We start from the raw sequence: 27,507 nt of genomic DNA, 5'->3' as shown, positions 1-27,507 counted from the left end.
TAGACTGCACATCCTTTCTCCAGCCGGTGTGAGATTATGGTTCCAGCCAGGTAAAGGTGCACCAGAGATTCGAAATACACAGGCACGGCGTCGAGGCGGCAGCCGCAAAAGAACGATATTTTGCGCCCACTGCTGATGCCGGTAAGCTCTGGCACCCAGTACTTTGTCCATTCTCTGTAGTGCAGTCGCAGTCGTACATTGCACAAGATGTGGGACCGGTTTTTGGCTGGCCCATCAAAAAGCTGCGTGATTCTGCCATGCTATGTCACAGTGAGGCCCCAGCAGAAATCACATGTAGAAGCATCCTGGACTGCCCTCAGCCGTCCGAGATAGTGTATATCCACCTCTCCAATGAAGCCTGGGGATATGGAATATGCCGCAGTCTTGCAGAAGAAAAGGCAAGGCCCAGATTCGCCATACTGCCGCTGAGATTGCTGCTCACGCCCGAAGCAGTTCACTCCGGGAAACCGAGATATGCCTTCCTTTGGCATCAGAGTACCTGAGCCTGGCCGGGCGCGGCACGTGACCGGCGCAGTCACGTGCGCGGCGCTGCTCTACAACTCAGCAAAGCCCAGCTCTCCAGTTTTAATCCCCACGTACCCCGTACTTGAAATGTCGGCCAACGACATTCTCGACGTGCTCAACATCCAGCGTGATGATGCGCAGCAGCCTGCGAAAAAGCGGCTGAAGACCGAGCAGCCGTCGCTCCAGAAAAGCGGCATGGCCCGTGAACTATACAATCTTTTGGGTCCCAACACGCCCCCCGTCAACATCAATTTGGGAGCCAAGGCCGGCGGCAGGAAGCAGCGGGTGTCGCCCTGGACTCGCATGCCGTTTGTGCCGAACAAAAAGCGCCCGTGGGCGCCCACATTCAACCACTGGGAGAAAGGCTCAAGGGAGCTCCTACAGGCCGAGGGAAACGACCGGGAGTACTTCTTTGACAAGTTCTTGGTGGCCGTCGACATTCCCGAAATGGTGGACGAGCCGACGTTCGACAATATCATGGCGGAGATCATGGAACAGGAGCAAGAGCGCAGGAAACAGCGAGCCAACAGGGCCAGTGAGAAGACCAGGGAGCTGGCCGCCAAGGCAGACAAAGACGGCGGCAGGAAACATGTCCACAAGCAAAACAGAGGCGGGGAAGACCCGGGTCTGGACACGCCCAAGGCTGGAGACCTGGCCGTCAAGCCTGAACACGACGCATCAACAAAGGCCCCGGAAACTCGTAGGGAAGGCGACCAGGACAAAACCCCAAACGGGGCTGGCGAGACTGCGGTCCTGAAGCCGGAACACCCGCTGGCTGCCAATTCCCGCCAAACGCGAGAAAGCCAGCAGCCAGGACCAGACGGCCCTAAGGCCTCTTCGGACTCTATCCGACAAGCCTCTTCTGGCTCCACCAAGGCCTCTTCTGGCTGCACCAAGGCCTCTTCTGGCTCTGCTGAAAAGGCCTCTACAGACTCTCCCCAAAAGGCCTCTTCGGACTCCACGCAAAAGAGCGGACTGCCAAACGACCCGCCAAAAGAGGCAGTTGTGGAAAGCCCCCAAAAAGCTGGCGCTGGATCCCATCCGGCCACCCTGGAACATGGGGCCGCAGAAGATGCGCTCGACGAGTGGACCTACAACGAGACAAAAATGTTGTTCGAGTTCTGCAAGGATTTCGAGCTCAAGTGGCACGTCATCAACGACCGGTTCCCCGCGTGCTTCGGCCGCACCATGGAGGATCTCAAGGAGCAGTTCTACCGCGTGTGCGCCAAGATCTTGAAGTACAAAGGCACCGGCAACCCGAGCCTTCTCGAATCGCTCGATGCGTTTTCGAAGTCCGCGGAGATCGACCGCAAACAGTACCTCGAGAGCCTTTTGAAAAGGACTCCCGCGGAGATTGCCGAGGAAGAGTCGTTGGTCATCGAGGCGCGCCGCTTCGAGCTTGCGGCGAAGAAAATGCTCATGGAACGAACCAATCTTCTCGCCCTCATGGACTCGCCCCAGTCGTCCCAGTCCGTGCAGCAGTACCAGTCGTCCCAGGGCCTCACCAATCTCTACAACAACTTGATGATCTTGGATAAGCATCAAAAGAAGAAGATGCAGCAGAAATCCATCAACGTGCCGGCAGACCCAGTGCCGCCGCCAATTCCTCTGGCAGCGTCCTCCTCGCACAAGCGCGACCGCAGTTTCCAGACCCACTTGCAGCAGTACTTAGCAGGTGTCTTGAAGCTGCAGCCACAACAGCCGAAGGGAGAGCCCAACCCAATCCAGCAGCTTCTAGCCAAGCGGCTCACCACTAAAGAGGAAGAGGCTTACGGATTGATGTACCATGCAAACGAGCGCTTGACCCCCAATGTGATTCTTCGGTCCACGCAAAAACTCTCGGGCTTGCAGCAGCGGCAGTCTGTTTTCAAAGCTGTGAACAACATGTTTCAAGAGCTTGACATACCTACTGCAGGCGGCACGAGCTGGAAACCAAACATGCCCACGCGGAAGACAATGGCCAAATACGACGAGTTGGTGAAATCCGTGGTGGCGCTTCTTGAAGTTAAGAAGGGTAAGGATAAACTCGAGGCTGAGATTGAACTCATTAAAAGCCAGCGCGGCCTACAGTGATGCGGTGTTGATGGTAAACAGAAGTACCACGGTGACTTGGTGTGATATAAATACAGATTGTATAATGGCAAGGGGCGGTTTTAAAAAAAGGCAAAGTCATCAAGACCAGTGCGATAGAGTTCCTCTTGTACGGCCCCTGAGGCAAGGTTCGTGAGATCTTCAAGAGCGGCTTTTAACGTTCGCCATGCTGCTTGATATTCTCCTATAGTGTGCTGATACTTAGGGTGATATGAGATATGCAACCCGCCTTGAAGAGCGTCAAAAGATAAGTTCATGAAAACAGTCGTGAGCTTGTATTGCCTCGGGCAGACAAGGTTCACGTTTGCTATGAAACCGAATATCATGTCTTTGATATCTTGCTGGTCTTTGTAGCCATCAAACACGTAAAATGCATGTTTAAGGATCGAAACACAGGCATTCATTGCGCGAATCTCATAAATAATGTACCTGCTTTCAGTTTTGCAGTTTGAGATGAGGGAAATCTCCTTGAGCAAGTTTAGTAATTGCAAGAAGCCTTGGTTGGCCGTATCAATATCGAAGTTTTCTAGTCTGACGTAAACGTATTCCAAAAGTAGAGAGACATGGGCCCAATACGCGTTGCTGGCAATCAAAGCGGAAACATATACTTGTAAAAGAGTGAACAAGAGAACGTCGACTTTTCTTGTTATCCAATTGTCCAACGCCAGAAAATGATTTTTTTCATAAACAAGAGCGGATACAAACTCCTGATTGAGCAACTGCACTTTGCCCGCTTCATCAGATAAAAACCACTTGTTCTGTAAGTTTTTGTTTGGGAGTCCAACTTTCGTGGAAAACTCCCAGAATTCGTCAAAATCGGCAACAAAGTCTCTTGCTATCCGCAGAATCATTTCGGCTACCCGCTTGCACATTTCAGCAACTCCTTGTTCCACATGATGATCGGTATAAATATCATGAAGACGCTTGACAAACCCCAATATAAATGATGATTTCTCATTCACGTGAAGAGTTGAGGAATCAACAACCTTTTGCATAGCCTTTGTCAAAATACGTAAGCGCGAATTCTCAAGCGAAAGAACAGAGTTAGCATTTAATATCTGAGACTCTGGCGACCAAAATATTGATTTTTCATTTCGACTCAACGACTGGTACAAATCAACGGAATACTTGGATAAATTTGGCGAGACCAAGCCGTTTAAAAAAACCTTTTCGATTTCCTGTAGCTCGAATGAATCCACAGTCGCATAGTGAATGAACTCCAAGCAAAGGAACATAATAAAGCGATTTCTTGATATAGAGTTTCCAAGATAGGAGAATTTCTGATACATCATGTTATTCCAATGCTGAGTCTTGCTCATTTTGCTGGAAAGCATCCATATCTGTATCGTCAATTCTACCGTCTCTTCGATTATTTCATCCTCACTACTTTTCACAGCAGATATCCTGTCCATTTGAGCGCTAAGTAGCTTCAAAAGGGATTTCTGGAAGTCAGTCAAGATGGAAGACTGTTGATGGTTCAACTCCGTCTCTAGAATCTCAATTTCCATGATTGAAAGTAGCGCGGTTCCAAGCACATCCAAAACTGAAGTCTCCGGGATTTTACTGAGATCAGTGGTGCTTAGAACCTTGAGCAAACCAAATACACCCTTATCTGTATCATTCGAAGTCCCACGGAATATATCCCCCATCAAATCGATCAAATTCTGAAATAAAGTGTGCGGAATCAATTTTTTGGCTGTCATGCTTATCAATGACTTGAGGAGAACAACAAACGCTTTCAATGGGATGGAAGTGTTTTTGTTGTTTGCTGTCTCCGAAATGACTCTCAAAGCATCTAGGGATCGTCCGTATACAAATGCGTCCGCAGAATCACAAATTTGTATGATCAAATTCGTGAGCTGGTTTCCAAAGTCAACATCTGATACCTGCGCTAAAAGCACAATCAAGTTTAGACGGTTTGCAAACATGATTTGACTTTTCCTTCCTCGAAAATAGTGATATGGACTGGACGCGAGCATTTTGGACATAAGTCGTTTTAGATCTTTCGCCAGCGAAAGATTTGAAATGTAACCATAGAGTAGTCCCAAAAAGCGTTCGAAAGTACTTTCTTCGGGGACGTCTGCGCGGGAACGAACAACCCCAACAAAAGAAGGAATGTTTGACTCGTCCACAAAGTTTGAGAATTTTCGTGCACCGAAAAAAGCATAGAGCTGAGTAAGAATCTTCTCTTCAAACGGCCATTCGAGTCTTTGATGAGTGAGCTCGCACGTGTCAATGAAATGCCGATGGCTCAAAGAATCAACAGACGTTTTCATTTTATTGAGAACAAGCAAAAAAGGGCCCCAATTGAAATACTTCTTGGGGATGATCGCCCCCAACAAGTAAACTGAATCGAGTAAACTCTTAAATTCCTTCCCCAAAATTGCTATCTCGTCTATAGCTTGGCTTATACAAGGCCACCAATATTTGCTTTCTTTCTCATTAATGTTGAATATGATCATAATAGCCTCAAATATATCGTGATTGGGAGATTCCGCCGCGTACGCAGAACTCAAGTCTTGAGCTGTAAATGTGCTGAAGAAAATCACAAAAAAATCACTGCAAAATCCTTCCAAACATTTCATTGAAGATGGGCCCAAACTAACATTGTAGCTGTGCTCAAGCTGAATTAACACCCAAAATATGAAAATCAATTGAGCATGAATGGTAAACTGGAGTTTCCTCACATCTTTCAGTTGGAGCTTAGAGAAATCTTCTAAGTTAAGCTTTAGCTGTGTCCATAAAGCACTTGTTGGTCTTCCACGGTAAATTAGTAACCACTTGATTAATCCAATCAAAGCTGTGCGAGTTTCCGCTTGTACTTCCAATTTGGAAAACATTTTGGTATTTGCTAAGAGTTTTCGCAAGGAAGTCAAGAGCGACAAGACATGTCGGAATGAGTCTTCACGGTTGTATAGAGCAAGAAGATAAGTCTTGCCCACAAAATGAATTGAGATAGAATCCTCCAGTGGAAAAAAAATACGACCATCACGTAGGCTACGCACCGTACTTGGATCCTCGATGCCCGTCAAAGAGCTTGATGATGTGCTTTTAATAGATCCCAAGAGAGATTCTCGAGTTGGGTAGAAGTTCAGTGCTGCTGAGTCAAAGACAACATGTCTTTCACCCCTTGGTGCTTGGTCGCTCTCGGTCTCAATAGCCAATGTGCTAACGAGAGGATTTCTTCTGAAATGCTGTTGCACTAGGGCGCCAGTAGGACGGGGAACCAGTTCATGTTTATGACTCGAGGCCTTTTTTTGTGTAGAGTGTGGAGTCTTTGGTGGGGTCACAGGAAGTACTTGTTGTTGAAGCAGCTGACGAAATGCAGGCAAGCGGGTCTGTAATTTGTTTATTATTTCCAATCTTTTCGAGCCTGCCGTTCTTTGTTTTTTCCTTTTCCGTGTGGTAGTTGCTGGTGGGCCCATAGAGATGTTAAAGCCTTTGAATCGGGCTTGAGGAATTCGTGGGGTATTTCTTGAGAAGTCATGTGAACGTCTTGAAGCCTCACCGAGAGCTCTACTGTTCACATGTGTACTTGAACGCCGAGGCTTACTACGAGAAGCAAAGAGATGGTCAATCTCGTCATTGTCCTCCACCGCACTGGCGTTATCCTCTTCGATCTGCTGATTTCGATGATAGTCGTAATTCCGGCCACCCTGTTTTGGCGAGTGCAAATCTTGGGGAAATGGATGTTGGATGAAGAAAGCTTCTGTTTCTGAATCTGAACCGGACGAGATATACTGCGGCTCCTGTGTTTCCAGATCATAAGACATAGAGGTCGAGTCTCGCGATAGATGTGGAACAGACTGCTTCTGTGCAATTCGGCCATAGCGAACTTGGTTCTTAGACTCGGAGGATGGCGATGTCTCAAGTACAGACTGAACAAAGCTTCTCGAATGATCCTCTTCTTCGAAATCGACCATATTGGAGTACAATTCTCGTTCCAAATCTGCGGAGTTGGTTCCGGTGGATCGCAGCTTTTTGATTGCCAAGCCCCGACGCGGTGTGAGCGGGCGCACGGCTGGTCTTCTGCGTTTAACCGGCGATTTGCGGTCAAACAATCCTAGCCGCTTGGCAGACTCAGGGAGTACGCCTCGGAGGATAGTGCTCACTTTTCTATACCGACCACCCACTTTGATGTACTGGTCGGGCTGGTCGTCGCTTTCGTAGTCAGTTGAACTTTCATCGGTATGGTTTGTACTAGGCCCATTAGGTTCAGAAGGCGCAATTTCTATGCTAGAAGAGTCAATGACAGGACCTGCCGAGAGAGATCTATTATCGGTATGTTCCTGGGTATATGGGATGTCGAAATCCTCATATGGGATGAGCTGGTCATCATCGTCGGCGCTGTGTGTCTCGATTTGCGAGCTGTGTATGTCGGGGTTATAGTCCTGTTCTTGAGAATCAGAATTGGCGGTCTCTTGCTTTGTTTTGTCTTTCCGTTCAGAGGCATCAGGGTCTCCTTCTAGGGCTAGAGTTTTACTGTGGCCCAAATGTGCATAGAAATCCTTCAGGCGGTAGCGGTCTTCGTCCGGGTACCGTTTTTTCTTTTGGAGATAGAGCTGGTTGAGGGCACGAGCTACCCGCGAAACGTCCTCGTCGCCATCGAACATTTCATTGATACTATCAACGGTGCAGATCCCGAGCCAATCGGCCTGATCGGCAATGTAGGGGTGCCTGCTAGCAAATGTTCGTTTACGCAAGGATCTGGCCCGGCGGAAAGCCTGGTCTGGTGCGGGCAGCCCCGAGCCACTGCTGTTTGTTTCTTGTGGCTGTTCTACCCCATGTGCCAGGGGTTCCATGGGCCCATTTTCAGGCCGGTTTTCGCTGGTCCTGGTAGATTCGAGCAAATTCTCGAGCTCCAGGCGTTCGGCATGGAGAAAATCCGCATCCATGTCCTCATAGAGGGCGGCTAGAGGCGTGTTCTGGGCCTCGGCACGGATTCTGGAGCGTGTTTCGTCGGAAAAAAACGCAAACACGCTGCGAAAAGTGGCAGTGTTGACATCCGAGACCAGGACCGGCGGGAGCGAGTTCTCTGTATCGGAGTCGGCGACGATGTCCATTGGAAATCAGCATGAAAAGCCTTTCTTGCGGGTTATTGGTGGAGCCAGGGCGAAAATGCTAAATACGGACTAAGAAGAAGACACAGGAGAAGCGGAAAGAAGAGAGGTGCTTTGAGTCCTTCTTAAATTAGCCTTTTCAATTCCAGAGGTTGGGGAGACGCGATTATTACCACGGGTTGTCCAGACTTCGTGATGTTTCTGGCTCTTTAGACAGATCCTAGAGCGTATTCTGTGAACCCGTTTAGGGCCGCACGCGAAAAAATGATAGGACGCGTAGGGCCATGTATACCGGTGCGGCATCAGCTCATTACAACACAGGCCTCCTGCTGAATAAGATTAATATTCCATGGTGATTTTTTGTGTATGTCCCGAGCTTATTACTAAGCTCCCTTCAAGTTCACGTGTGTCTGATCAAACATGATTCTGACTCGATATGACTTTTTGAAAAATATTGGATGGCGTTATGATATGTGGTTAAATGCTCTGTACGTAAATACGGCCTGTATCACCGCGGAGTTCATCATCGCTCGGCCCGGTGCTCAAATTCTTTCGGGCCTTATCACGAGTATGTGGATACGGTTTAATTGAGTAATGAATTGATACAAAATTTAGAAGAGATATGCAAATAAAAGCAATTTTGTGCCAGCAGCACATATGTTTAGAGCAAGATGAGGCAGGAATAGCGAATGACGGAGCAGCTCGCAATACTTTTAGACATCTTGCTTCAAGCTCAAGGCTTATGATCTTGCTGTTTCCTCTTTTTTTTGCGACTGAAGCTGTTCTCTGTGTCCTATTAGATGCCAGATATTTATGACAAATATATGCCAGTTCGAGTGCTGGGCTGCGATGTGACCCTACAGGTATAACTTGTTACCAAGCTGTGATTTGTTCTCTGCCTTTGCTTGCACATGGAAAGAATTTTACTATTGATGATGCGTGATCGCAAGAGTGCGTAGATAAAATAAGCTGAATCTTGTCTTTCAGCTAGATCTGATAAAGATCTGAAAGACCGCTGCCAAAACAAGACTTTCCTGAGCTGAAATATTGTCGCCAAAGGAATTGCTTCTAAAAAGACAAGAAATCAATACAGTTTAAAAGTAGACATTTAAGATTCCAGACAAAGAGCTGCTCTTCCTCTTTGAAGTACCGAGAAGGGTGGAAGATGGAATACACATAGTTGATATTATCTTTTTTGTGGAATACTTGACCATTTGTTCTTCAGCTGCCCCCTGGCTGAATTAGGTCTGCTTAATAAAATGTGAAATAAATCCCCGAAGCATATACCTGACTGAAGATTGACAATGTATACAACCGAATGAGTCTCTCGTATCAGGAACAGCCTTGTGCAGAACCTTCCTTTATTTCTTTTGTTTCTGTTTAGTTACGTACCCTTTTGTTTCTGACCTTTTGACTGCCATGATTCCTGTGGGCAATATCATGTTCTGGTATCGCACCTCACTCTGGCCATGCTGCATTTATATTTTCGGACACGTCTTTCGGGCCGTCATTTCGAGGTATTACAAGATATTAATTGCCTCGGCCCTAGAAGAAATGTTGTTAGCGAGAGAAAAAACCACCGTATTTGAAGGGGGAGATTTTTCTCCATCAAAATACTTGCGTGTTCCCTCGGGTCAAATGTTGCGGAAGCTTTGGAATTTCCGCGCTCGAACCACTGCGACACGATGAGAATGGGTACAAAATTTCTGGTTAGGACTTCATGTCACCATAATATCGGCACAACAAGGAAAAAGACAAAATTGAAATATAAATTCTAAATCTTCTGACCATTTACTTTTAGTGCTGAGTGAACTGCTTTAGAGTATCGGTCGGCTGGAAGGCACCACCTATAACTGCCGCTTGACACAGATCTAGGGTTCGTCGAGATTAGGGCCAAGGTCCTTAGTGAACCCTGATTTGAGAGTTATGCTCGCATGTATGATTTTGGGCCAAACGGTTGGTATTTGGTAAGAGGAGTCTATCTTTGAGGGTAAAGATCACGTTTTCAGCGTAAAAGGAAAATTTATTCTTGCCTTGCCCGCGTTTAGCCATAACGTTCTCGGTTGGATCAGTATTATTTATCAAAAGGCTAACAGTCACAAGAGCATCTTTTTGTCGTATGAGAAACAAATTGGCGGAAACGTGCTCAGTAGGGGATCGACTATGAGGAGGCTGGCGTTTAATTGAACAGAGCGTACAAGAGAGAATGACGATGAGAGAAAAATGAGCTGACCTTAGACAGATATAGTACTGCGCACCATATTGCTCATGTTGGATTGAGGAAAGCCCGGAAAAAAGAATCCGGGAAAGCTGGGTTTTTCATCCCAGCTTTCGTTTCCCATTTTCAGTGCGCTCAGACAACTTTCCCCGCATATCAGAGGTAGAATTGGGGAAGGACAAATTCCCTCGCCCTGCTGAATCTGGTTATCCTTCCCAGCATAGTGCTAGAAGTAATAGTCAGTACATATAAAAATGTGGTGGTTTTTGAGAGCAGCATTGTCGGACAATACCAGTGAGCTTATGAAGAGAGGACATATTAAGTATTCATGGGGCACTCATTCAAAATCCAGGCAGCCGTACTCCAAAAAGTCATCTTCCACACAGTCAAATCCAACACATCATATTCCCACCAGAATACCCATCAGGTACAGCGAGTACCTAAAACAAGCTCTGTTTTCGCACATTCAAACAAAGAGGGGGCTTTCCCCCTTATTCCCCAAAAAAAAAATTCCTCTTTCGGCGTCTTCTTCTGCATGCCATCATTTCCGCCATTCGGATCTATCGCCTGTGTTTTCCCACACTAACAACCAGCACCGATCGGTCGCACCCATCCACTGCCCAGCCGCACGCTGTCACGTGATGTGCACCACGTCGTCGCCTCTCGCGTAGCAAGAGAAAACCCTTTTCCCGAAGAGTAGCGTCATTTCCGACCTTGTCTCCTTAGCGGTTTTTAGAGCATAGTAGTATTCTAACAATCCTAATTACTGTACATCTTGTTTAAGAATGCTGATACTGAAACACGCCGCCGCCGCGCCGGCCGCGCGTCACGTGCGCGGCGCACGTGACCCACGATGCGATTTTCTCCTACAACTCAAACCCCCAGCACCAACTCTCTTTCTTTCCAAACCCACAACACACCCCATTCTCCCCCAGTTGCTGCCATGGATAACCGCAGAGTCGCCAAGGTGTACAGAGACCGGTCGCAGCGCGTGCGCAAATTGCCCCCCGCCGCGGCCGGCGGCATTTTCTCCAAAGTGAAGCGCTACTTATCAACAAGCGGGCTCCCGGCGCGGATTGCGTCGCTCAGAACGGGCGCAAACGAGGCTGAAACGCCGCTAAAACAGCAGCCCGGGCCCCTGCCGCCAGGCACGCCGGCGGCCGCCGAAACCTCCGCGTTTTTGCCCGTCTCCGCGGACCGCAACCGCATCTTGCTGTCGTTTTTCCAGGAAAAGGGCTCGCAGCCGCTTTCCGAGGTGGAGTACGAGGGCGTGATGGCGCTCTTGGACCGCTCCAAGGCGTCGGTCACGCTCCCCCTCCCCGAGCTGACGCCCGAGCGCAAAAGCGGCGATCCGGCGGCGGCTAAAGCCGCCACAAACGCAAACAACACGTTTGCGCAGTACTCGCAAAAAGTATTGCGCAACACCAGCGGCTACGACGCCAGCAACGCCACCAGCGTGTCGCTCGCGGCCGCGGACTACAAGCCTGCGTACCACACATTCCATGACGTGTCGCGCGGCAGCATTTCCATGAAGCGTGTGTACCCCCTTTCGGCCGTTCCGTCGCCCTACCGCACGCGGATTCAGGTGCCGAACCTTGCTGCCCGCAAGGCGCGCCGTGTTGCGTCCGCAGCCCCGCTGATGGCGCTGTTGGAGTCCGCGGCGGATGCGTCCATGGACTCGCGCTCGTTCAAGCCGAAAAGCAACACTGCCAATTCCCTCTTGCTGATCTTGGATGGCGCTTCGGGGGCGCCGCACGCAGACGCCTCTGCATCGGCCAAGAATGCTGGTGGCAAGTCTCTCCACAACCCGTATGCCAAGGCCAAACGGTTCACGCCGTTGCAAAAGGAGGACATTTTCGCAAAGGCGCCTTCTCCAACGAAGGCCGACGAGATCTCAAGAACCGTGGCGTACAACAAGGCTAAGGACTTGGCCGCCAAAGAAGATCCCGAACCTGGCTCCTCGCTTTTCGGCACGCTGTCGCCCGGTGCGCCGGAAAAGCCCGCATCGGCCGCCACGGACGCCCAGTCCACAAAGCCCCAGCCTGCTGGAAAGCTGGACTGCTCACCTCTGGCCTCCGGCTCATCTATTGACTCGCGCAATCCCGTCGAGTCCCCCAACGCAGCTCCAGTCTCTCTTTTTGGAAGCAAGCAGTCCGCGGCTCTCGAAGGTAAGCCAAATGACACGATAGAGAGTCCTGCGAAAGACCTGGAAGCCGTGTCTGCCGAGAAACCCAACACAAAGCCGAGCCCCACCACTCCTGCATTCTCTTTTGGTTCAAAGCCTTTGACTTCTGCCAACACGGACGTCACATCCAAGACTTTGCCGACCTCATCCTCAACAGCTGAAGTGAGTGCCCAAAAGCCCACACTAAGTTTTGGTTTTGGAGATGTGAAGCCTGCTTCATCATCAGGTGGAGTTCTTTTTGGTGCCAAGTCCAAGGCCGGTGAATCTACTGTAGATCCATCCAGTAAGACCACGAAGCCTCTTTTCGGCTTCGGACAGGAAGGTGGCAACAATGCATCAATGTTCACTTTTGGATCAAAACCAAACACTGATTCAACCTCTTCCAACCAGACTCAAACCGGCGAACCCCCCAAACCTGCCTTCCATTTCGGGACAAAAACGGCTGATGACAAGAACACTACCATAATGGATCACTCCAGAATTGGCCAAGCTGATGCGAATAAATCCCACGCTGACGAGGGAAATAACAAGTCTACCAAACCAAACCTCTTTGCTTTCAGTTCCAAACCGGCAGAGGGAATTTCCTCGTTTGGTGCGAATCCTGCAATGTCATTCAACACGAAAACCACTGTTAGCGAGACTTCAGCGCCAAATACTCCTGCATTCAACTTTGGCATCAATTCGTCACATCAGACGGGAACTCCTGCTTTCAGCTTTGGTTCTAAAGCATCAGAGCCTGTATCCAAAAGCCAAGTCCCAGCCTTCAATCTTGAAGCCAAAACCGCAATTGGTGAAAGCGCAAAGTCCGCGTTTGACTTTGGCGTGAAGCAATCTGAAGACAAATTCGCATCGCCATTGTCACTTAGCACTGAACCTGACAAATCAAAGTCGTCAGGTGAAAGTGCCAGCTTTAATTTTCGCTCTAAGCCTATTTCTGATGATCCTGTGCTGGCATTGAACTTTGAATCAAAATCTCCACACAATTTTCCTTCGTCTAGCTTAGACTCTAAGTCTAGCTCAAATATGCCAACATTCAAGTTTGGAGCCGAAAAGCTTCCACACGAGTCAGCGTCGATCAAGCCCGCTTTTACTTTTGGGGAGTTCAATTCTCACAAAAAGTTGAACCTGAAAGATCTCGCTTCGGAGAAGTCCGATTATGGTTTTGGCCAAGTGACACCTCACATCGATCCTAATTCCCAATCTGGAGCTATGATTAGAGAAGAAAAGCTGAAAGAACAGAGACCTGAGTTTGGCTTTGGAATTCAAAAAACCGAGAAGCCGACGTCTACATTTAGTTTTTCGACTAAACTTGCAGAAAAAAAATCGGAATCTACTCAACCTTCTTTCAGTTTCGGTGCCAACCATACGAAATACACACCCACTTTTAGTTTTGGAGCCAACTCCGCTAGTGAGAAAAATGTTTCCGACCAATCAGTTGCTGAACCCAGGACGCAGGTCAAAGTCGATATAGAAGCATCAAATGACAACCCTGTCGGTCAAAACCCTGCTCTCAGTGGTGATACTCAGGTTTCAAAAGAAAAGCAACACAATGGAGATTCCAGGCCCTCATTTGTGTCGAAAGCTACTGAAGGTGCTTTCAGTCTTGGCAATAAAAATACAAACGATATGCCTGTAATTGATCATTCCAAACAAGAGCTTGCTATTGGCACTAAAGCTCAAACAACAGGAACTTCGTTTGACACCAAGCCCTTAGAATTAGAGACAAATCAAGACAAAAAACTATCTAGTCTTGAAGCCAACGCTTTTCCCACCAACCCTGCATTAAAGCTTGATGTTGATCCATCAGCTAAAGTGACACACATGGAACCACCAAGCTTCAGTTTTGGCTCAAAACTGACAGACGTCAAGTCTACATTCGGGTTTAACCCGCCAACTACGTGCCACGCTTTTGGCATTTTCGGGAACGCATCAAGCGACGCGGCCAAGAGTAAACCTGCATTTGCTTTCGGAGCTAAACCCGGCGGCAATACAAACGAAATTCAATCTAAAGATCAATCTTCGAAAGAAGAAGCACAAAGTTTAGCATTCAGTTCCGGATCGGTTGTTGACAACAGTGATTTTGAGTTTGCTTGCAATCCAAACCCGACCATAAATTTCGGATCTAAATCCTCTTCTACAGTATCTCACAACCACCCGTTAGTGAAAGATGATAATGAACGTACTTCAGAAACTTATGAGTTTGGAAAAGTGCCTACCTTAGTTTCTCTGCTAAACCAAGAAAAAGTTAAGGAGTTCGAAAAACTGTTCCCATTTTGAAGGCAACCTCTCTGGTGTATAATTCTAATGAAAGACATGATTATATTTTGGATACCACAAACAAATGAGAAAATTTTAAAATATATATGAGGTTATTTCTTAGGAAAGGTAAAGAAACCCATAAGTCACTAATTTCTTGGAAATTCGGAGTACGTGACTTACAAAAAGCTTTACTGTCTTTGACAAAATTGCTAGATGACTAATTATCAGCGTCTATCGAGCTTCTACCTTGAGCCGATAATTATCTTCTTTTGTACTTTTTGAATGAAACACGAGGTCTACTCAAAGCTGATCAGTGCTTTGCTCCTCTTCCATTATTCCCTTTCTTTTCTTATTTTTGGAAAAAAAAAAAGAGTAGACCTAAATCTATGCCTGTGATATTCCCCGTATACCCCTTCATTTCGATAAATTAATCAGTAGGCATTTTATGGTTATTATACATGAGTATTGCCTAAGAAAATGATAATAATCTAACATACTCAGATGTTAATTCTCATCATTCCACATATGTATGCTTTATCATAATGTGAATGAATGACAGAATGTAGAAACTAATTATAATTCAACATTCCCAGATGTTAATGCTCATTGCTGTACATATGTATGCCTTATATTGTATGAGAAAAGCTGATGTGGTCTATTCTGCATGAAGCGAGTGTTGAAGTATATCCTGCATTGACATTATATGTTGTAGACAGTCCCAGTATGCATATACCAGCGTCTAGGGTGGTGAAAACATGTGAACGAACAGTACTATGGTAAGGACCACATCGGTGGGACTTAGCTTATGGTAACGTAAGAATCAATTAAGATGGAGATCTATGAAGAGGAGTTTCCCTTAAAGAAGGAATAAAGGAGGCATGAAAAGTTTTTCATGTCTTATATAGCTGACCACTGCGAGAGTGGCTTCGCCTTAGAGTACGTGTCCCAACCACCATACTGGTGGGGTCATCTATCTCAACAGCGAGAACTGATTTGATATGCAGTACACGCATCAGTGACGATACCGTAGACAGTTCGTCTACGATTCTGACTGATGTGCTTCGTGTATCCAGTAGAAGTGGAGAAAATGACAGAACTCGTAGGAGAGCCCGCTGTAAAAAAAATATGAACATTGGGCATGAAGGGTGGTTCAGACCACCCTCTCTGCAGTAGTTTATCCAGTCAAGACAACCTGGGAATTGAATAAGATGTACATAGTAAGATACGAGATTTCTTGCAAAGAAAAATTATATGGGAAACAATCGCCTCATCCTTTGGAGAATTTGCACTACTGAGTTGGCTTGGCACATAATTTAATTCAAACAAGGTGTCTCCTTAGGGCTTTTGCGTATCCTTAACAAACAAGAGGCCTCTCTGAAGCTTCGATCACTATTTTGAAGTAGTGTGAGTATACTAGAATATTCTGGGATAGCATTTCAAAATTGCGAATTAATATCATCAAGTAGCTAGATGACAAGGACGACACCAGGGCCATTTAGGTTATTGGTAACATTAGGATCGATAAGAATGTAGATCTAAAGATGATGTCTCAAAGAGGTAAGGTGACATAAAAATGGCTCGATCCTGATATGGCACACCGCGGTCATGTTTTCCTAAAATCTTGAACGTTTATTGTGCCAATGCTCTGACCAAGTATTTATCACAAATATTTCATTTTTGTGTCAGCATTTTTATCTCTCTCATTCATTTCTGTTCAAAACCTTCAACAATATGTTCTTTATCAAACACTTAATGTGAAATCAGTGAGTGAAGTATAGTCTGACGTCGAATTATAAAGACTACGGGGGGTTTGAACAATTCATGTGACGGTGAGGCCGTCTAAGATCTCTCACTGTCTGCCTTAGCTCCAAATAAAAAAAGTGAAGACGCATATTTTCTCATTGTGATGAATACAATTTTATTTCTCAAAAGCCAAATTTCGCCTTGCATATGCCTGCATGAAGCAACACAAATAAGAAATTACACGAAAAACAACAAAAAAATATGTTCTGGGTAAGAATAGATCGTAGTGTCATGCAGTTCAATATGTCTAGGTACGTTTTCTGTATGGCGTGATGTTTGGCCTTAATGAAAAAACAAGTATTGCTATTCATGAAAAAGGGCTACTGATACATGGCACTATATAAACAGGTTTCTTTCCCACAAATTACAACTCCTGATATAAATTATAGCTTCTATATCAGAATGAGGACATTTGCGACATTTTTCTTACTTGCTTTACCCTTTTTTGTTTCTTCCACTAATACAGAAGTTGCTGTTAATGTTCAAGATTTAAATGGCCAATCTATGGGTCATGTAGGCTTGAACTCTCTTGGAGCAGCTACCATCACTGAAATGACAATGTTGTTTTCATTCGAAGATGGAATGATTAAAAACTATAAAAATTCGGCTTTTGAAATTAATTCAATGGGAAAGCTTACAATGGGTGAAATCAAAAACATTCAAGTTACTGGGAATCTTTTGCAATACAGAAATGACCCCGTGTTTGAGCTTTGTGATGACGGATCAATCGGCTATAATAGTCAATGCCTTGGTGCAAAACCAGTAAGACTTGAAGTTGTGAATTACTGATGAAACCTAAACCTGATTTTGAGTTGATCTACATATAGTCTTATATAGCAGAATGTATTACCAGGTGAATTCCTCTTCAGATTTCTCCAAAACAAGAGAAATAAAATTGAGTGTCGGCTGAAGTAAATCTGCCGTATTCGTGCAATGGGATTGGATGACTAGAGCTCGTGTTATATTCTATACCGTCAAGGCATGCGTATACTAAGTAATCCTACATACTCTGTCGGACAAAGAATTGCTAACACTTACAATTTGCTTTGGATTTGAGAATCACGATGACACACAAGCCGCGATATATAGGTTGTAGATCTCCAGAGTGTAACTGGTAATATCATATACAAGAATGCTGCAAGCGTATTACTTACGTAGAATGCTAAGTACAAGTGACGAGTTTAGGCTTACTGACGCTTATCATGAACAGGAACATAATTTTCTTAAAGTGCTTTGTGGGGTTTTGGTGATCTTGAATAGCATACACTGAAGGTATAAAGATATATATTCCCGTTGAATTGAAAAAAGAATGACTCATAACATCTGAGGCTGATAGCAGTTGAGGAGAGCCAGATCTTGCTGATAAATTTGTGACTTCTGACCAAGAGAAATAGTTGAAACCAAGAATGAGTCAATGATAACTGGTCCTTTACTGCCGTCGTACAATTACAAAAAATGGCGTGAGGCTTACATGATCATGAAATTCTTTTTTTGGTTTCAAGCTTGAAGTAAAAAAATTTCAACATAGGAAGTAAGCACAACTTTCCTAATGTCAAACTACCATGTACATTTGGTATGTAGATAGGAGGCAGTGCGGTCTTTCACAGCACAACACGTATGCGCCACGTAACCCATACCTAAATGCATAAATATACAGGCTTTGAGAATTCTTGTATCCAGTCCTAGATTATGTGCTACAGCTAAATCGGGAAATAATCGTGAAAAAAGTATCGAAAATCACAGGCTCTTCAAAAATTGACATACATTCTTGAAGAATTGACCAACATACTAAGGCCACTCATTGAGTCCACTTCGCTGCAAAAAAACAAAAGCTTGCATAATAGGACTAGTGGAAATGGAGATTGCAGTATTTCAACGATGTCAAGTGTATAGCACATCTCACTATGCAGCAATGGCTTATTGTTTTTTTGGCTTAACATACACAATTTGTTTTAAGAAAAATATTTTTAGAACTGTTGCTCTTCTATCGGCGGAAATTAAATATTTAGCATAGAATGAGTGATTTGAAACCGAACAGAACTGCAGACTACTTGCTTAAAACTTCAAAATGAAATGATATTTTCTTGCATGCAAAGCAACTGCGAAAAATTTTTCAATCAGAAACTAGCAGATCTGAAATATTTAGGGTTTGATCGAAGCTCGCTCTCTTATGTCTGAACGATTTGTTTCTTTAAGTAATATACAGTAACGTAAATGGTATCCCATTGCCATCTTGAAATCTTCCGACTAATAAGTATTTAAATATGATTCTAAAGTGGTGAATTTGGTTGGGATATCCTTTTTTTTTTTCATTTCAAATAATTCAAGAAATAGTTTGTCAAGATATTTTGTCGCACCACCAGGCACTCTCAGACATACTCGTTTTATGTCCCTAAATCTAAATACTGCTGACACAATATCATCGGGCTTTAGGGCGGTAGCTATACTGGCGAGGAGTCACCATTGGTCGGCTTTCCCTCTCGGAAGATACGGTCCGATTTTCTTCTCCTTCTCTAGGAAGTCTGGAACATAGTAGTAACCGGAATCCTAAATACTAAATATACTTGAATAAATATTGATTATACGAAATCATAATTGAAATCAATGGATCCGTAGCGTGCAGCTCCTATGCCAAATTCAAGAGTGCCTGTGACTACACTATTTTCTACTTCACCGATTTGAAGGCACTTAAGCTCAGGGTACTCTTTTTACAGAGCCTGCCAGTCAGCAGTTTTTGCTGAGTCTCAGACTCTGGCGTTTAAAAATTGGAGAATATTGAGTAAACGAGGCTATGCAACCATTCTAAGCTTATACAGGATCCAACTAAAGGGAAAAAAATTCAATGATCATCTGTCAAGACACAATCGTGTCCTAGACGAACACTTTAGTTATAATATTCTTTAAGAGACAATTTAACTGTCTTTAAAGGTAGTTAACGTTACATACACGTCGTTTTGCTCCTATTTATTATTGATTTCTCTAATACCAAAGACTAAACCCGTCGCATATATCTGATCTCGTCAAAAGTAAAAGAATATTTCATGAATAGCTCGATACGATACCTGACGAGAAAGAATAAGCAAGCCTGCACATACTGGAACCTTCAGCGTTAATGTTGAAGTCTACTTGGCTCTGGGCGAGCGTTCGAACTGTACGCAGTATGTGTACCAGTGACAATGTCGTAGACGGTCCTTCTGTGTGTATATGGACTTAACCTTTTAGAAGGTTTGGAAGTAAGGACATAACTAGTTGTGAGGTCTGCTGGAGAAAGGATAGTATCAGACCTGACTTCTATATCATTATGAAAAGCATAGGAGTCCTGGTCCTGAAGAGGGACTCAGAAGAGTCCTCTTCAGTAGTAGACCCATTCAAGTTATTTAGGAACGATTAAAGGTATATATACTAGTCTAGGTAGGAACAACCCACAAAGGGGAAAAACTGGAAGAAAAGGATAGAACTTTTTCTTCAAATTAGCTGCACAATAGAGATGGCTTGGTACAGGATGCAGGAACGTGGACAGGATATTCCTCTAGGGCTACTACAAACCTCAACATAAACTAAAACCAGGCATTTTGTAGATAGGTTCTACAATCAACGCATGTTTTTAACTTAATAGACTCTTTTATTATCGAGTTATACTCGAGTAATAACACAAAAGCTGTCCACGCATATGTAGCTTCACCGTTGCTTATGTGGAACTCACATTTGAAAGTGGGGGGTATAATACTTCTTGCTCATGCCTTCATCGAGTTTGATCTTTAGACGAGTCAATCTTGTGCCACATATCGGTAAAACATACCTGCCGAATAGGTCAGAATACCCGGAAGCAAAGAGGTTTCGAAGCTCGAGTAATTTAAACGGTCGGTAGTTGCTTTCTCGGTTATCATCCTCAAAAAGCGTGATTTATATACAAGTCTTTGTAAGCTCAAACCTTTCTTTATCGTTATAAAAAACCCGCATTTCTGTCACAGAAAAGTTTAGTTCTATAGAAATATAGACTACAAGCAAATAAAAGATGAGACGCTTCGCAATATTCTCACTTCTTACTTTGACCCTTGCTGCTACTCAGCAATGGAGGGAGATCCCAATGATCGTCCAAGACGTGGAAGGCGTTTCTCCACCCAAATACATATTTATAGATACCGATGGTCTCGCCAACTTAAGTGATCTGGAGTTCTTGTATGTGTTTAAAGATGGAGTCATGAAGGATAACCATGGTTACTTGGGGCTTGATACTGAACAGCAACTTTGTATGGGCTTTGGTGAGTCTGTTCCATTTGAAAATGGCTACTTCAGATACAACGACGACCCAGTTTTTGAATTATGCACGGATTACATCATCCGCTATAACAGTGGCTGTCAAATTCTCAAACACATCAAGATCACAATACCTTAGTTTTGGTTGTTTCCAAGGGGCTTGAGTCATTTTATGTATTGGCTTATCTCTCGCAACAAATACAAAAAAACAATTAAATAATAACCTTGCCTTGTACAAGATTTAAATTTGTCAAATATACATTGACATGTCCTTTAACAAACATCATATATTTCTTACTATTTATATGATCGCTAATATCCTCTAAAACTTACAGATACTGAAGATATACGGCAATACCTAATAGAAAAGAACTTATTATGTAGTGTCAAATCATAATAAAAAAAAACTTCATCAGATTCTGTCTAGTATGATGTACAGCAGTAAAATTTAACAGTTATGTAGAGAAAACTGAACTACCTCAACCTAAGGACTCAAAACATGATCAATAAATTGTGAAAATTTCTTTTTGCCGAAACCTTAGCCATTCTTTTTGCGTTTTTCAATGAAACTGAACATACTGTCTTCTGATCAAGGAAGATTCAAATGTATTCCGAGTCCCAGGTCTAGACGTTTTGCTAAACTGTGAAAAACAGTCTCACATAATGCGTAAATTTCAGTATCAGATTTCTCAATTCAAGTATGTACGGTACTTCGGATCCTTAGGATACTACTATTCTCTAAAAACCCTTAAGGAAGAAAGGAAAGGGAAAAAACTTTCCCTGTACGGAAGTTTTTTCCTCTTGCCACGTGAGGGATGCCTACATGGCGGATACCACGTGACAGTAAATAATGAGGGGATTTAACGCGGTGCATAACATGATGAGGGATTGTGGATAACTCTTCATGATAATTTCACGAGGCTTACCTCGTTGTCTAAGGTCTGTTTTTTTCGTATCAACCTTGAGTATCACAAAATAAAGTAGCCTAGAATTTTTTTTTTTTAGTGACTTTTAAACTATAAATTTGAAACTTAACCCATTTTTAAGACTACAAGCTTTTTAGCATACATCGTTGAGCACTCTTCACATAACCTCTTTACATTTAGGACTCTGGCTACTCACTAAGCAGAAAATTTCACTAAAATGTTTGCTTCAATAGTGATTTTCTGACTAATTCAGAAACTTTGTGAACAAGATTCACAGACCAATTACTACTGCATATAATGGCAGAGTCCTATGTTGAGATAGATACCAGTATGGTGGTTGGGACACGTACTCTAAGGCGAAGCCACTCTCGCAGTGGTCAGCTATTTAATACATGAAAAACTTTTCATGTCTCCTTTCTTCCTTCTTTAAGGGAAACTCCTCTTCATAGATCTACATCTCAATCGATTCATACGTTACCATAAGCTAAATCCCACCGATGCGGTCCTTACCATATTACTGTTCGTTCATATGTTTTCACCATCCCAGATGCTATACCAAGATGTGCCCGGTATACGCATACTAGGACTGTCTACAACATTGGCCAAGGCTCTGGGCCGGCTTATAGTTTCAATGCAGGATAGACTTCAACATCTTATAAAAGTGTTCTACAGCTTGATGAGGTTTTTATTTAATAGTTTGCTCTTTTTCCTTTGTTGCTTTATATAAATACTGGTTGTAGTGTTTTCTTGATAGACTACAATTAGTGAGCTGTTTTTTTTTTTCTTTTTCAACTGCAACACTCAGGGCCGCTCGCCAATTTGTCTCCTCAATCTTGACAATAATTTGAATTCTGGCTTCCCAGTGGTGTGCTGCTGCGATTTTGTGGTCATTTATTTTTTCTCTACTGCTGTGTAGAAAGTTCTCAGGATTTTGTCTCTGATTGGCCAAACTGGGATGATGTCCCAGAATAAATCAGTCTTAGTTCCCAGCGTACAAATTCTAGGGGCCCCCGAATAGTGCCAATCAAGTTCAATTTCATATTTGGAGTCGATTAGCTAGTATCTAATTCATTTTTCAGTACAACAAGATTCGAATATGTTGCTTATAAACAGTATTCTCTCGTGATATATAGAATTTTACAAATATCGGGCAATGCGACAGCCAGACCTGACTTTAAAAACATGGTACATGACTCGTGAGAATATGAAACTTGAGGACAAGCCTATATTCATCCTTTGGACTGAAGAAGATAACAACACACTGAACAGAGCAGCGAATTTTGAGTGGGCTCATGCAAGCAGGCGGAAATATTCCGCATACTTTGGAATAAAGAATCCTTGAGGACAGAATTGAATACTCTAGACCCTCCAGAGCCGTATATGTGATTTGAGTGTGACTCTAGTTGATGAAATGCGGCAGGATTTTTAGCCCTTTTTCTTTTTTGCATGCCGAATCCTCTTTGGTAAATATCCTTTGTTTGCTGCTTTTCGATAACTTGTTGCAAACGGATTATTAATGGCTTGATACAACATTCAACTACGCATTGAGCTACTTGAAAGTGATGAGAGAGCATTACGGGCCAAAAAAGACTGACTTCAAGTATACCACACAAAAATGAAGAACTCAAAACCTCCTCTCTCATTTTCTTCCCAAATTAAGGTGCTAGTCTTATTTGGCTATAGCACCTGTTTAATGGATCATGATGCCGAGGATTTTAGGTTTTACATTCCTTCTCACGCTCTCAGAAGCCAGCTTGCGAAAAGTTCAAATACGTTGCGTCTTGCTGGGGATCGGCTTAAAGTCATGGTTCTAGAGCTGATCCCGTTCCTCTTAATTTGCTCAATACCTTTGTTAGTCTCGAACTGCACTTTCCAGTCTGTTTGGGTCTGACATAATACGCAGATAATGAGGGGACTTATCGGAGTACATACTACGATAAGTCACGTGGTGAGGGATTGTGAAGAACTCTTCCTGATGATTTCATACGGAGCTTACCTTGTTCTGTAGGTGTCTGGAATTATCATTAGCAGCCCCAGTATTATATACTGAAATACACGAAATAGTTTGTAACTTTCTCATCGAATCATATCAAGAGTCGATGATCAACGCTCGAGTCACAATACAAACTTTTAGTTGAATCATTCAGCTGATGTAAGCATGAGCTGGGCTTTGAGTAGGGCTTAGAATTTATAATTCAAACTACTTATGAATCAAATTGGTCTCGAACATATTAGATATTTCGTGAGACAGACATAGATGGACCATTTGGGAAGAAATACACTCTCGAAAAACGTTCTATTTCTCTTTTTGAGATGTGCCTAATTATTTATTTTGAATCAGGAAGAAAATATCGTGTCAAAATACTTGGCTTTACACGGTAAATGCAAAAACCGCCTTTTGATTTATTTATATGCAGTAACCCTTGATATCTAAAGATACATAGATGTATGCAAAGCTCTTTTTTTTGGAATTTATTGTCTTGCACTAATCCGTGCTTCACGAATGCAAGCAAAAAAAATCATGCCATCGTCTAAGAAATATCACAGTCTTTTTTGAGCCCTGACTCGAAGCCAAGAACTAAGGCCCATGAGCCTTTTTGAGCAAGTTTCTCATTATTTCGTGAGCAATTCAGGAATTTTTCTTCCAAACAGACTATAAGAATTTAATAAAATCCTTCTGTTAACTCTGGTTTTTGTAAATATTTCCATCTATGAGAGTACAGTTTTTGCTCTTTTTAGTTGTGACATTTGCGGCCAGTGCCGAAATGGCCCTTCCCAGTGCGCCGTCTAATATTCCAGTCTTCTTATACACCTTAAAAACTTCGAAACAAAAAAATACGGGCTGTTTAGGCGGCCTTCTTCGTTTTCGGAAAAAAAAGCACAAAGACTTTCAAGGCTTCAATAATCTGTCTATACCATGTTTTCACACAGATGCTAAAGAATATTTGGTCTCAAACCCAAAGGAGTACAAAGTTGTTTACAACTATTTTGCAACTTACCTCAATGAAATTCAAAGCCAAACAGATGAACTTATGCACGCAATCAAGAACAGAACTAATTTTAGAGTCATGAATTCTCAAAATTTACAAGCTTTAATCTCGGAGACGTCGAATTTTATTGATACAAAATTCAACGAGTACTCCTTAATCAACATAGATGACTGGGAGTTTCTATACTATAAAGCAAAAATTGGTTCTTCACCTCAAGCTTACAGTTCACTCAAGACTTTAAAATCAGCAACAGATAAACGATTCAGTGATTTGAAATGCTTTCTTTGGAATCAAGCTAATCAAAGCTCCCAAAAGTAAAATTTCAAGCCGATTCTATGACATCAAGGGGGGGGGGGGGGGCTTGTTACGTATCTCTGAGCTGCTTGAGGGTTTGCTCATGTACTATTGCACAGTTTTGTTTATTTAAATCAGATGAATATTTTTGAAAAAATATTATTCTGTGTTATGAAACCTCCAGAGAATTAAACCCAAGGTTTTTGCTATTCAAAAGTACAGAATCAGGCGTACAATATCAAGAAGACACCCTATCAACGAAACAAAATTCTCTAGAAGCTCCTGGTTGGGTTGGAAAAACTTTCAACATCTTTTTATCACATAACTTTTATATCAAAACCCTTCTATGTTCTATGTATTCTTGATTTTAGCAAGTCAGTACAGATTGGGAACATTTCTAAACTTCAATTCAAGGCGCACAAACATGACTACTGGTAGGGAAAATCAGCTAACAGGAAAACACCTTGTGAATTCTCTTAAAAGCCAATTCACCACCATATAAAGACCCCCCAAAGTTAGTGTGAGTACCGTGTAGTAAATGAAGATTATGAGACACAGCTCTACACTCATGACCATACAATATGCACCAAATACTATTAAAGATGCACCAAGGAGAACGGGGCTACTTACAATTTTTCTCATTAGTCTCTGTTCCAGAGTACTTTCCGTGTCTAACAGATCAAAAAGTGTCTGGGGACGGTTAGCGAAATTTTGAATAATGGTAAAATATACTGGAGCCAAGCCACAATAGGAAAGCCCAAGCACCAAGTCGTCCAGTAAGCAAACACATTCAAGCTTATCTAGAGTTATAGTAACCCAGAAAGGAAGCGCTGACATTAAAACAGCCAATTGACGTCCAATATTTGCGACATAAAAATCTGGTTTAGGCCACGTAGCTTGGAGTAGATCGCTATTTTGTTTCTCATGGAGAATATGCTTTTCCAAGTCCATACTGTCACGTTTTCTAGCTTGATTCTCCTGAAGTGAGTCTCAAATTGAGCAAAAGTAGATGGAGAGAAAATATTGAAATCTCGTTTGTGGTACTCCACCAGGCAGTTTCCGCAGTGCTCAAATTCATACTTTCTTTCTGTTTAAAAATTACGAGGAAATAATGAGCTTCTTTCCTTTGGACAGAATTTTTTTAGATTTTATACTCTTTTAGCTTACTTTGAACTTCTTTTGGCAAATATCCAATTTACATTACTGGAGTGCTTAAATGAAGCATAGTTATTATACGTCCCAAAATCAGAATCGAAATGTCAACTTCAGAAAATTTCTCCTACAAAACAAAAATATTTGAAAGTTCAAAGTCTGGACTTAGCCATTGATATCAGCTTATGTGTAAACTTGTCTGAGAAACTTGGGTTTTGAAGACTCGACAATCCACAAGCTGCATAACGCAAGAATTCTTTTACCGGGCTAATTCCTTTTATGGCAGGATTTGTTCAAACATCATATTTAACTGATACCACATGTATGTTTTGCATTGTGGCTTCTCATCTGGATTTGGAGGTAAAATTAGGGTCGAAACAATTAAGAAAAGGCGTAGCCATTGAGGAAATCACTTCTGAAAATTAAACTGTAGATCTGAAGCTGAAGCCTCAGAACAGGGTTTAGAGAGAGATTTGAACGTCCAATACAGATTACCATCGGATCCTGTATCTTCATTGCTGTCACAACTTCCATGAAGTCCAACAACAAATGCCACGTTTTCGAGCGGTCACGAGATCAGACTACTGGAGGTCCGATCAAAAAGTAGCTTTTTATTAGAAAGTCATGCTCACTGCGGCCTTTCATTAACATGTCTATGTTTTATTTCTACTAGCGAAATTTCATGAATGTGGCTTCAAACAACCTCGCCTTTTTGTCTGCAACATTATTTTCATCATCTTTTGGAAGACTAGAGCCGTCTGAACTTTGAATCCTCCACGAAAAAAGAAGACTTTAACTCCGTTAATCAAGTAATTCTCCTCCCTTTTTTGAGCCTTAGAAAAGATTTTTATTCTAATTACCAGTGCGAAAGTTAATGTTACTTTCGATGACCCTAAGTTCTTTCAAGTCTTTTCAAGAACAGGCTGCGGTTTGCAACTGCGACTGTGTCGTCGCATTTGTGCAATCAGAAATACTTCTCTTTTCTTTCCAAATTAGCCGCCTGCTTGGACTTCAAAACCAGAAAAATATATTGTTTCAAAAAATGGATTTGGAAAAAGGATTTCAATCTGTGTGCGAGAAAAATGAAGCAGCAATATCCTGTACTGAGATTGAAACTGGACGCATTGAAAGGTGCTCTGACTGGACACCTGCCACTGTTGAGCTTGTGCTTTTAATTTTGGCATCTTCGTCTTTTTTGTATGCTCTTAACGTTGATCCGATACTGTTTAAACATACACGCACTATAGCACTATATCTCGAGCTTGGCTTGCTTCCTGTAAATCTGCTTATTGCCGAATCGCTGTATTTAATATACATCACGTGCACTAGCCACCCAGAATTCTATGCTCTTTACGATGAAGCAGATTGCTGGAAGGTTTTTATTACTGAATCGCTAATCTTTGCATCAGCATTGGCACTTTATTGTGGGTTTAGTCTGGTATTGGGCTGGAAAATTTGCGGTATATGCTCAGCTTTTGTGATCTTTGTTTGTGCGTTGGTATGGGTCATGCATCGGATTATGTGCAAAGTTCTTAGCCTATTCAAATCTTTTCGCTAGTATATTTCAAGTCTTGATTCTTTCGAAGCCCTAGTCTGAGACTGTTGAATCTGCATGGATTACTGAGGTTGCGTGTTCCCCCTGAGAATGAAGCTTCCAGGAAACATGAGGCTAATTCAAAAGCACGGGGGCTGATCAAATAAACCTCTCCGATAAAATACTAAGGTTTCTGTACCTCAAATTCTTTTA

The 27,507-nt window shown here is 43.1% G+C and overlaps 6 protein-coding genes across 6 annotated transcripts; 5 read left to right on the top strand and 1 right to left on the bottom strand.

The window, feature by feature from the left end:
- Positions 1 to 612: 612 nt before the first annotated feature.
- On the top strand, positions 613 to 2,598 carry SWC4 (Swc4p; the record flags this gene model as incomplete). Its single annotated transcript, XM_018857290.1, has 2 exons — positions 613 to 1,116; positions 1,270 to 2,598. 2 exons carry the CDS (start codon positions 613 to 615, stop codon positions 2,596 to 2,598), a joined length of 1,833 nt encoding a protein of 610 aa, XP_018712518.1.
- Positions 2,599 to 2,678: 80 nt separating this feature from the next.
- MMS22 (Mms22p) lies at positions 2,679 to 7,679 on the bottom strand (the record flags this gene model as incomplete). Its single annotated transcript, XM_018857050.1, has 2 exons — positions 2,679 to 6,422; positions 6,501 to 7,679. 2 exons carry the CDS (start codon positions 7,677 to 7,679, stop codon positions 2,679 to 2,681), a joined length of 4,923 nt encoding a protein of 1,640 aa, XP_018712517.1.
- Positions 7,680 to 10,747: 3,068 nt separating this feature from the next.
- NUP60 (FG-nucleoporin) lies at positions 10,748 to 14,356 on the top strand (the record flags this gene model as incomplete). Its single annotated transcript, XM_018853883.1, has 1 exon — positions 10,748 to 14,356. One exon carries the CDS (start codon positions 10,748 to 10,750, stop codon positions 14,354 to 14,356), a length of 3,609 nt encoding a protein of 1,202 aa, XP_018712516.1.
- Positions 14,357 to 16,363: 2,007 nt separating this feature from the next.
- Positions 16,364 to 17,005, top strand: METBIDRAFT_30989 (uncharacterized protein). The gene has a single exon (XM_018855749.1). The coding sequence runs from the start codon at positions 16,646 to 16,648 to the stop codon at positions 16,928 to 16,930; it is 285 nt and encodes a 94-aa protein (XP_018712515.1). The 5' UTR covers positions 16,364 to 16,645; the 3' UTR covers positions 16,931 to 17,005.
- Positions 17,006 to 20,103: 3,098 nt separating this feature from the next.
- Positions 20,104 to 20,537, top strand: METBIDRAFT_82055 (uncharacterized protein; the record flags this gene model as incomplete). Its single annotated transcript, XM_018859217.1, has 1 exon — positions 20,104 to 20,537. The coding sequence occupies exon 1, from the start codon at positions 20,157 to 20,159 to the stop codon at positions 20,535 to 20,537; it is 381 nt and encodes a 126-aa protein (XP_018712514.1). The 5' UTR covers positions 20,104 to 20,156.
- Positions 20,538 to 24,089: 3,552 nt separating this feature from the next.
- On the top strand, positions 24,090 to 24,632 carry METBIDRAFT_10918 (uncharacterized protein; the record flags this gene model as incomplete). Its single annotated transcript, XM_018853881.1, has 1 exon — positions 24,090 to 24,632. One exon carries the CDS (start codon positions 24,090 to 24,092, stop codon positions 24,630 to 24,632), a length of 543 nt encoding a protein of 180 aa, XP_018712513.1.
- Positions 24,633 to 27,507: the final 2,875 nt, after the last annotated feature.

The sequence above is a fragment of the Metschnikowia bicuspidata genome, assembly GCF_001664035.1.
Source record: "Metschnikowia bicuspidata var. bicuspidata NRRL YB-4993 chromosome Unknown METBIscaffold_2, whole genome shotgun sequence".
In the NCBI taxonomy this organism is placed as follows: Eukaryota; Fungi; Ascomycota; class Pichiomycetes; order Serinales; family Metschnikowiaceae; genus Metschnikowia; species Metschnikowia bicuspidata.
This window is presented reverse-complemented; position numbering and strand designations above follow the sequence as displayed.